The 11,407-nt window shown below is 38.5% G+C and overlaps 1 protein-coding gene across 1 annotated transcript in view; it reads left to right on the top strand.

The window, feature by feature from the left end:
- FBXO42 (F-box protein 42) overlaps positions 1 to 11,407 on the top strand; it is an 85,251-nt gene that overhangs the window by 16,643 nt on the left and 57,201 nt on the right. The window contains exon 3 of the mRNA XM_007950782.2: positions 5,025 to 5,159. Within this exon, the coding sequence (XP_007948973.1) occupies positions 5,025 to 5,159 (135 nt within the window). The remainder of the gene's footprint in view (positions 1 to 5,024; positions 5,160 to 11,407) is intronic.

The raw sequence follows: 11,407 nt of genomic DNA, 5'->3' as shown, positions 1-11,407 counted from the left end.
GTTTTGATGATTAGGTGGCATTTCATTTCTTCATATCTCTAGTTTCTCTACTTTCTTTGGTAATGTCAATTACCTGCTTAGTCCACAATGTCTGAGGTCAGATTATTTGGATTCACTACATCAGTGACTTGATACTACTAGATATAAGTGACTAAATACATGGCTTTTATTACCTCTTGTTACCTCTTAACTCATCCAGTTTTCTGACTTGGCCTTCCTAATGCAGATATTGCTAAAGGGCCTGTTGAGTAAGCTGAGTTTTTGTTGGGTTTTTTTTTTTGAAAAAGAGGGTTATTCTCAAAGTTCTTATATATCATAGAGGTAATTATAGCAGTGGCATTGGATAAGTCAATTTTAGTAACATTTCCCCTGTTCTGAACTTGAATAAGTGGTACCAGAGTTTAGAAGAGATCTTAAAAATAGTGTACTAAATTGAACTTGACCTCCAATAATAAATGTTCAGTAAAACCATGGCACTAGTGCATTGGCTCTTTTCCCATTTCTTTTTCTTTTATATATGCTCAGTTACTTTAGCCTAGTTTCACATGAACATTGAAGGATCCCTATCTCTCCCCCCACACACACACACCCAGGTGTGTGTATATGAAATGGATAGGAAGGAGAGCTTTGCCCTGCCTTCTTCCTGCATTCTAAGATGGTAAATGAAAGACTAAGGAGTGTGGTCTTTTCCAAAGGATGGAGACTAAATGAGCCTTCCATTGAGAGACAGGGTGGTGCAGAGCTTAGCTCTGGCCCCAGAGCACTGGCTCTGGTCTTTCTGATTTGTGAAGAACATTGCCTCTTTTACTTAGGAGTGGTGCCTAGCAATATATATGTATATATGGATTGTCACGGTGGCTGTGATGACGGACTCAAATATAGCAGGGATCATGGTGTGGGATTGGGCAGTGTTTCGTTCTGCTGTGCATGGCATAGTTATGAGTTGGAAATGACTCGCCGGCACCTAAAAACAACAATAACAACAATATGCAAAACCATACTCCTGAGTTCCCCCAACTGCCCTCTGGAATTCATAACAACTGTGTTGCTTCACTCGTATTGGTCTTTTTGTGTGGTTACTTCAGGCACTGATTAAAATATTTTCTGCTATTCTGTTTCATATCAAGATTTGTTTATTTGTGCTTCAGGTTTCATTTGAAAACAAAAACAATAGGAGGAGAGGGATGGGAGAACAGAGTTCATCTCTTAGCACTCTCTTTTCCTTTACCCCAGAAGACAATGATGCAGATTTAAATTGATTAAATAGGAGTGTTGAAATGTCACTCATTGGGTACCCTTAATCTGAATTCTTGTCTGCTCTTGTTGCAGTTAATACTGTTTTATTTAATTACATCATTGTCAGATTGCTTGATGTACTCAAAAACAGAGTTTTCATAGGTTTTCTCTGGATTTTTTTTTTTTAATTGTGATTTGGGTGAAAGTTTACAGAGCAGATTTGCTTTCCATACAGCAGTTCACACACACATTGTCTCAAAACGTTGACATTTTACCCCAATGTAACACCTCCCCTCCCACTTCCTCCTGATAGTTACCTCTTCCCTGTGTCTGTCCCTCCATGCACTCCTGCCCCCTGCACTGTCTCCCTGTGCATAAACAGTGCTTCTTTCTCCCATGATTGTTCTCTCCAAGGAGTGTATCTACCCCAGGTACATGTTCAACTCTTATGCCTGTCTTTTATATGGCTGGAAGCCACAGGTGTGGGTTCAGTTCCAAACCTGAAGGGCAGCTAGGGACATAGTCTCAGTGGTTCCATCAGGCACTATCAGACCAGCAAACCTGGCCTCCATTTTTTTTCCCCAAATGATTTTTAGTTTGTTCCACATTGTTCTCTCTCTCTAGCCAGGATCTCCTACATAGATCCCCCTCCGAGTGGTTGACAGTGGTAGCTGAGCATCATCTAGTTCTTCTGGTCTCATAGTCGTATAGGCTGAGGATTGTATGCTGTACCAGTCATGAGGACTAATTGTTTCCATAAATCTTTGGTTTTCTTCATTCTTCTTTGCTGTGAATGAGGAGAGACCCATCGTTTGCATCTAGATGGCTGCTTGCAAGCTTTTAAGATTCTGGGCATTGTTTTAAGGAAAAATGTAATAATGACCAACCTGAAGACAAGAGGCTGATGAGAGAAATGTGGTGCCTGGTACGAGTTGCTGAATGTGAACCAATTGAGCTTTCAAAACTATGGGCTGTAGTTAAGGTAAAGGCAGTTATTTGCATGAAACATCCTTAAGTAGAGATTTCCTTAGGTTTTTCTTTTTCTTTTTAATCCTGCAGGATATTTGCTTTTATCCAACACAGTAACAGATTGAAGGTTAGTTTCCTCATTAGGCCTTTATAACAGTTCAAGGGTATTTTTTTATCTCTTTTTGGTTGAATTGTGTGGATGTATGGGAAGGATTAAAGAGGCTTCAAAATTAAACAGTTGTTATTTTATTTATTTATTTATTTGCAGTGTTTCCTCCCTTCCCCTCCCACTCCTCATAACCAGCAAAGAAAGTTTCCTTCCATATATAAACCTTTGCATGGTTTTTTACAGTAAGGAGCTAATACCATTTGTCCTTCTGTGATTGACTTATTTCATTTAGCATAATGTCCTCCAAGTTCATCCATGTTCTGTGGTGTTTTGCAGATTCTACATTATTATTTAGTGTTGTATAGTATTCCACTGTGTATGTACCACAGTTTGGTTATCCATTCTTCAGTTGATGAGCACCTAGGTTGTTTCCATCTTTTTGCAGTGAACATGGGTGTGCATGGTGTGCATATATCTATTCTTGTCCTGGCTTTCACTTCTTTAGGATATATACCTAGTAATGGGATTGCTGGATCAAATAGTATTTCTAATTCCCACTTTTTAAGGAATCGCCATACTGCTTTCCACAGTATCATTTTACAGTCCTACCAGCAATGTATGAGAGTCCCGATCTTGCCACATCCTCACCAGCATTTGTTATTTACTGTCTTGTTGAATTTTGCTATTAGTGCTGGGGTGAGATGGTATCTCGTTGTTGTTTTGATTTGCATCTCTAATGGCTAATGATCGTGAACATCATGTGTTTGTTGACTGCCTGAATATCCTCTTTGGTGAAGGGTCTATTTGTAACTTCTTCCCATTTTTGAATTGGATTGTTTGTCTTTTAGTTGTTGAGGTGTTGGAGTTTTCTGTAAATTTTAGAGGTAAGTCTCTCGTCAGATGTGTTGTTGCTGAATATTTTTTCCCAATCTGAAGGTTCTCTTTTGACTCCTTTGGAGAAGTCTTTTGAAGCACATAAAAATTTAATTTTTAGAAAGTCTCATTCAACTAATTTATTTTCTGCTGTTTGTGCATTTGGGGTTATGCTTGACGGTATGCCATAAATGAGGGCCCCTAAATTTGCCCCTAGTTTTACCTTGAGCAACTTTATAGTTTTAGCTTTCACATTTAAGTCTTTGATCCAAGTGGAGTTAGCTTTTGTGTATGGTGTGAGGTACGGAACTGTTTCATTTTTCTACAAATGCATATCCAGTTTTGCCAACACCATTTGTTAAAGAGACCACCATCTATTCCCCATTTAGTAGATATCAGCCCTTTGTCAAAAATCAACTGACCATAGGTTAATGGAGCTATTTCTGGGTTCTCAGTTCTGTTCCACTGGTCTATGTATATGTCGTTGTACCAGTACCAGGCTGTTTTGACTACTGTGGCTGTATATTAGGTTTTGAGATCTGGGAGTGTGAGACCTCCTATTTTGTTGTTCTTCTGCAGTAGTGCTTTGCTTATCTGAGGTCTCTTTCTTTTTCATATAAAATTAGTGATGGTTTTTCCATATACTTAAAGAATGCTGATGGAATCTGGATTGGGATTGCATTGACTGTATAGATTGCTTTGGGTAGTATTGACATTTTCACAGTGTTCTTCCATCTTCTCATCCTCAGGCATGGTATGCTCTTCCATTTATGTAGATCTCGTATGGTTTCTTGAAATAGTTTTTTGTATTTTTCTTTGTATAGATCTTTTGTGTGTCTCGTGAGATTTATTCCCAAGTATTTTATTTTTTTGGTAGCTGTTGTAAATGGTATTGATTTCCTTATTTCCTTTTCAGCAATCTCTTTTAGAGGAATCCAGCTGATTTTTGTATGTTGATCTTGTATCCCACCACTATGCTAAATCTCTCAATTAGTTCCAGTGGTTTTTTTGCTGAGTCTCTTAGGTTTTCTATGTGTACAATTGTATCATCGGCAAATAGGGATAGTTTGACTTCTTCCTTACCAATTTGGATGCCTTTGATTTCCCTTTCTTGCCTTATTGCCCTGGCTAGGCTTCCAGTACAATGTTGAATAGAAGTGGTGATAGCAGGCATCCTTGTCTGGTGCCTGTCCTCAAGGGGAATGGTTTCAGTCTCTCCCTTGCGAATAATGTTGGCTGTTTGGTTTTCCTTATATGCCCTTTATTATGTTGAAGAATGTCCCTTCTATTCCTATTTTGCTGAGAGTTTTTTTTTTTAATCAGGAATGGGTTTTGGATTTTATCAAATGTCTTTTCTTTATCTATTGATATGATCATGTGATTCTTTTATTTTATTTATGTGATGGATGAGGTTGATTGTTTTTCTCATGTTGAATCATCCTTGCATACCTGGAATGAACCCCACTTGGTCATAATGTATTATTTTTTCACTAGAATTTTGTTGAAGATTTTTGCATCTCTTTTCATGAGGAATGTTGGTCTGTAGTTTTCCTTTTTAGTGATGTCTTTGCCTGATTTTGGTATCAAGATTATGCTTCCTTCAGAAAATGAATTTGGGAGGATTCCATCCTTTTCTGTGTTCTGGAATAATTTGAGTTGGATTGGTGTCAGTTCTGTGAATGTTCAGTAGAATTCTGCAGTGCAACTGTCTGGTCCAGGACTTTTTTTTTTTTTTTTTTTTTTTTTTTTTTTTTTTTTTTTTTTTTTTTTTTTTTTTTTTTTGGTATATTTTTTATGACCTGCTCAAAAATTAAATGATAATTTTTTTTTTCCCTAGGTGCATGTTACTATGATGCTAATCAGTCTATGTATGTGTTTGGAGGCTGTACCCAGAGCAGCTGCAATGCTGCCTTTAATGACCTCTGGAGACTTGACCTAAATAGCAAAGAGTGGATCCGACCTTTGGCTTCAGGTAAGATTTGAAATGCTGATGATCTTTGCCTTCTTATTTGATAAATTGCCTTGTCATGGAAAACTCTACCTGGTTATTTTTGGTATTGGTCTCAAGGACCATTTCTTTATCAGATCTGCTGTGTAAATTCTAAGAGTAATAGGCTTATCTAAGACCTTTGAACTGAAGAATATATGTATATACTTTATCCTTAGTATTGGTGCTCTGCCAGAATTGCTATACTACTGTGTGAATTTATTTGCGTAGTTTTCTTAAGTGTTCTTACACTTCTGATATTCTGTTTGGTATGAGAGTGAAGTAAGAACAGAAGCACAGAGACATGAGAACTGTGGTTGACTGACAGAAGCTATTGTCCCAGGACTGAGATCTCTGAATATCTTCTGTTGTTGCCAGCTTGGATATTTGGGGAGTGTGTGAGACATGTCTCTGCTAGTTATTCTTAATAACTCAGGAGTGTGGGAAGATTCTACACTAGGCACATTCCTGCAAGCCCTTCTATACCAGAATTCTGGCAGAAGGAAACCAGATTATCATCTTACTTTTGACCTAACCTTTCTTGGGGATGTGGGAGGTAGGGAACCAATTACTTTTGCACTCGTAAGGCAGGACACTTTGAAGAGGCACAGTTAGAAGATTGGAGAAACAGCTTGTGACAGGGATATATAGTTCACTGAGTATAAAGTGTTCTGCTAGGTATGTTGGCAGACTTCTGCCAGAACATTCTACAGTTGGCTTTTCAATGTCGCAATTCAGTTCAGCACCAAGGAGACCCAGGTTTTCCTTGAGCAAGCACCTCGTTTCTTTAGGCCTTGATTGCTTATTTTGATCACTACATGAGAAGCAACATGGCTTATTAGAAAGGACATTGGACTACAAGTAAATAGTCAAGAGTTTCATTTCCTGACATAATCTCTAATGTTCTATGTAACTATGAATATGTTTCTGCACCTTTCTGGGAGAGATATGAACTGGGACTAGATGTTTCTATTTTCAGATGGGCTGGGAAGACAAGTTTATGTTTCCCTTTATTTATACAGCCACTGCTGTGAATGTATAGTCCAGGAGCTTAACTGTTTATAAGAAGAAGCTACATTTTATTTCTTCAAAGCTATAAGCTCCTGCTCTTTCTCCCTGAAGTGAGCAAATATAGGAGGAACATACATGGTGGGGCTGGGTTTTGTGTAGATGAAGTTCTATATTAAAATTATGGGAGAAATAAAGAAATGTTCATCTTTTTCAACTTTTGAAGAGTCAGTCTATTTTAAGACCCACAGAATTTTGTGCTTAAGAAGGTCTCATCTCATCTTCTCTGTTCTCCATTTGTTCATGGGCATGACTAAATTAAACACAAGTTATATTCTGGTACTTAGTGCAATATTGATTAATATTTGGAATCACAGATTCCAAAATGTAGAGGGTCTTCTTTGCTTAAGCCTCCTGTTGTGACTGCCTTTGGTGTCTATATAGTCCCCATTTCAGAGCAACTTTGATTATTCTGACTAATACTAATACGACCTTTCTCGTGTATTTTTTTGTTGTTGTTGTTGTTATGTGCTGTCAAGTCGGCCCCCCCAACTCATAGCGACCCCTCCTTGGGTTTCCGAGGCAGTGTCACTACGGAAGTAGGATTGTGTATTTTGTTATCAAGTTGTTTATGCTTTTGATAATTTGGCATGGGTGTATGAGCATCATCAGGTTGCTCTTTCTTGTGGAAATGGAGCTCTGGACTTTGGGAGCTACATAGCCTGCTGCCACGTTTATTTCTCCCTGTAAGATGGACATGGGAATGATGTTATTTCTTAACTTCTACAGTTTAAGACTACACTTTAAAATCCTTAAGGTGGAAGTGCCAGAGAAATAATTGATAAAATAATTTGGTAATTCATATTTTTGTAGAATTTCATTTTTTTAAATATCTTTTTAATTATAGTAAAATATATATAACAAAATTTGCCATTTTAACCATTCTTAAATGTACAACACAGTAGCATGAATTCCATTCACAGTGTAGTACAACTGTCACCACTATCTCAAACTTTTTCATCACCCCAAACAGATGAATTTTTATAATAGAACACTAGAGTACTCCCTTGCATAACACTTGAAAACTTCTAAATATTTAAAGCAGTTTTCTAACAAGGTGTCTTAAATAATCTAATTGTTGCCTCACTTCTAATCTATAATTAGAGCTTAGTTTTAGAGGAGTTCTGAGTTCTCAGAGACTAGTACTTTAAAACACACATACAATAGTTTAATAGAGAAGCCTCTTAGATTCTCATTTAGGCAGAAATCCCATGGGAAGATTCCCTGAGGAAATGTTTCTGCATGCTGTCATGGATCATAACCAAAATCACTTCCTAACTGAAATACCATTGAGTCTTTCTGAACAAAACACAGTTGTTTAATCTCTCTTGGTGTGTCTGACTCACTCATTTTAGTACATAGAGGTGGGTAGTTTGGATAGTGGTTGAGATGGTGCCACCTACCACTTTTTGGTGCCAGTTCTGAGGTCTTCCACCACTTGAGTGTTTATAAGTGACAGTAGTAGCTTTAACAGTGCTCAGCCTTCAACAGTAGCTGTTTGGAGAAATAAGATCATCAGGGAGTCAAGTGGAACAATTTAGGTTGGAGCAGAATGTCTCAATAGAGAAAATGCAGCTACGTCAGTCTGGTTTTATTGCAAGTGAGATTGACACATTCTCCTTTTTGACTGGAGTTAATAACATGATTTCCAGTGAAACCTTGTCTTTTAGTTCTTTTCCAAATGATAAGAGTGCTCCATGAGGGGGGGTGAGTATTGCGATGATTGATCTTGCAGCTAACACATCTCAGACTCTGTTTCCAATGAGACACTTGCTTCTCCCTTTTATACCTCCTTTTATGGTCCCTGCCCTCGAGGAATTTAAATTGTAATGAGGAAGAAAGAAAAAAACAAATTGTTAGAAATTAAGAAGGAAACAAACAAGGAATGTTTAGGGGTGAGAGATACTTTAAATAGGAGACAACATAATTTGCTGAAACCTAAATGAAGAGTGGAGGGAGGTGAGAACAACATGTGCAAAGACCTGGGGTTAGAAAAGCATAGGATATGTTGTTGTTGTTGTTGTTGTTGTTGTTGTTACGTGCGGTCGAGTCAAACCCGACTCATAGCGACCCCTCCTTGGGTTTCCGAGGCAGTATCACTACGGAAGTAGGATTGCCCAACCTTCCTTCCGAGGAGTGGCTGGTGGGTTTGAACCGCCAGCTGTCTGGTTAGCGGGCAAGTGTCTTAGCCACTATGCTACCAGAGCTCCCATAGGACATACTGGAGGAATTTAAAACCGACCTTTATGGATGTAGCATAATGAGCAAGGGGGACAGTGGCCCAAAGTTGAGATGAGGATAGGAGCCAGCTCACTCACAGGCCAAGATGGGTATTTAGAAACCTTTGGATTTTAAGCAGAGGAGTATTATGATGCAGTTTACATTTTAAAGAACACTTTTTCTGCTATGTAGAATGAATTAGGTGTCCTGATGGTCCAAACAGTTAAGCACTCTGCTACTAACCAAAAGATTATTGGTTTGAACCCACCCAGTGACTCCTGGAGAAGCGATCTGCTTCCATAAGAATGACAGGCAAGAAAATCCTATGGAGCAGCTCTGTTCTTTATCACATTGGGTCGCTGTGCGTCAGAGTCGACTTGATGGCACCTAACAACAGAAATGAGTTGAAAGAAGATAAGAAAGTAAAGCAGAAAGAACAGTTAGGAGGCTATCAAAATAGTCAGAATGAGAAGTGGTGATGGCTTGGACTTGTAGCACTAGAAATAAAGAGATGTAGATGAATTTGAGCTGATTTTCTATGTTAAAATTGATAGGGCTTCTTGATGTAGGAGGGTTGATTAAGACTGACTCTTATGTTTCAGGCTTACACAACTAGGTAGATGCTGGAGTCATTTGCTGAAATAGAGACTGAAAACTTGGGAGAAGGTTAGTTTTTGATCCCTATCAAACATTTAAATGGTAATTATCAAGTAGTTAATTGTTACAAGAGTTCGGAATTTAAAATAGGAGGCTTAGCTTCCCCTAAACGACAGCACAGTATTTCCTTCTGTTCTTATAAATTTTTCTCCTATCCTTCATTTATTCATGCTGCAGTATTTATGTATCGTTTACTACATATCTGGTGTTGTTCTGTTGTTGTTGTTATGTGCCGTTGAGTCAGCCCCGACTCATAGCAACCCCTCCTTGGGTTTCCAAGGCAGTATCACTACAGAAGTAGGATTGCCCAACCTTCCTTCTGAGGAGTGGTATTGTTCTAGATAGTGGAAATACATGAGTGAATAAAACAGCTCTCACAGATTGCATTCAAATGAGGAAAGGTAGACATTAAAAATTATCATAGTGTGTTAGAAGATGATAAGTGTTGTTGAGAAAAACTACAGCATGATAAGGAGAATCAGGAATGGGAGGTGATCAGGTAGACCTCATAGAGAAGGTGACATTAAAACAGAGTTGATGGATAGAAAGAGTTAACTGGGGAGAGAATAAATAACCAGGGCAAAGATCCAGAGGTAGAAGTATATTTGGAATCGTCAAGAGATAATGAGGAATCACTCTGACTGTTGGAGAGTTAACATGGGAGAGGGTACTAGAAGAGGAGATCGTCAAATGTGTGTGTGTGTGTGTTGGGGGAAGTGTTATCTATTTAGGGCCTCCTGGCTGTTACAAAGATTTTGGGTTTTTTTTTTCCCTCAGTACAATAGATAATCATTAGATTTCTGAGAAGAGAAATGGCATGATTGTATTAAGAAGAGATTATGTAATAAGATTGTGGAAATCAGAAGACAGGTGAAGAGGCAGTAGCAGTAATTGAGGTGAGAAATGATGGTGGCTTGGACTAAGGTGTTAACAATGAAGAGAGGTGAGAATTAGATAGATTTAATAGAGCCAAAAGATTTGCCGATAGTTTGGATGTGGAGAAGTCAAGGATGACTGAAAAGGTGGAGATTTGAGTCTAGAAGTGCCTCAGAAGAAAGGCCTAGCAGTCAGCTTCTTAATCAGCCACCGGAAACCGCCCGGAACACAGTTGAGGTCTGACACATGTGGGGCGGGCACTTGGCTACTGGTTAAGGGTGACTTGAAGGTTTTTAGCCTGGGCGTTTGAAAGGGTAAAGTTGCCATTAACCGAGATGGAAAAGACTATGAGTGATTTGGGTTGTCAAGGGTCAGGAGAGTTGAGAAGTTCAGTTTGAAACATGTTATGGTTAAGATTTCTATTAAGACATCCAGGTGGAGATGTTAAATAGGTGATTCATGTTTGTGTCTGGAGGTCAGCGGAGTCATGGAGTCATTAGCATATAATGGATTTAAAGGCTTGCAATTGCATGAGATCACTGAGGGAAGTGAGTGAAGATAGAGAGGTCCAAGGACTAAGTCTGGGGGACCCAGCATTTAGATATCAGAGAAAAGGGAAACAGCAAGAGACCAGGGAAGAAGCACACCCAGTGAGGTAGGAGAAAATGAGGAGTAAGAAAACTTAGAAGCTGCCATACTTGGAAAGTGTTTCCAGGGAAGGAGGAAATAATCAACTATATCAAGTGTAACTAAGAAGTCATATTAGGACCAAGAATTGCTATTGAATTCAGTAATATAAAGAGAGTGTTTTTATGTGTGGTAAGACCAAAAGCCTATTTGGAATAGTTGTAAAAGAATGGGAAGAGAGGACTGGAGACAGTGAATGTAAACATTTATTCTTTTGAGGAGTTTTGTTGTAAAAGAAAATAGAGAAATGATGTGGTAAGTGGAGGGGGGTTATAGATTGAGAAGTCATATTTGTGAGGATGGCAGATTTAATAGCATGTTTATATGCTGATGGGAATTATCTTGTAGAGGGAAGAATTACAGAGGGGGGAAATTGTCAGAGCAATGTCCTTTACTAGTGAGAAAAGGCAGAATCTACTATGCAAGTGAAGGAACATTGACCTATCATCTATAAGAACAAGGAGGAAGGCAGAGCATATGATTAGTTTACAACACAGGTAAAATAATTGAGGGTGGAACAGAACAGAACCCATTGGAAATCCTGACCAGTGATTATGAATGTACAAGGTGTGTATATTGTAGTCTTTGCCAGCTGGTTCTAGGAAGTTGAATGTTTCCCTTTCTAGTATTGTACTGAGGTGACACCTTAATTCTGAATCAGATTTGTTTGACTAAGCCTGTGAACTCCCAAAACAAAGGAGCAGAAATTCTTTAAAAAAAAAAAA

This window comes from Orycteropus afer, unplaced genomic scaffold (genome assembly GCF_000298275.1).
Source record: "Orycteropus afer afer isolate SDZICR_OR568_19922 unplaced genomic scaffold, OryAfe1.0 scaffold00288, whole genome shotgun sequence".
Taxonomy (NCBI): domain Eukaryota; kingdom Metazoa; phylum Chordata; class Mammalia; order Tubulidentata; family Orycteropodidae; genus Orycteropus; species Orycteropus afer.
The sequence above is the reverse complement of the archived record's forward strand: the minus strand, read 5'-3'. Positions and strand labels throughout refer to the sequence as shown.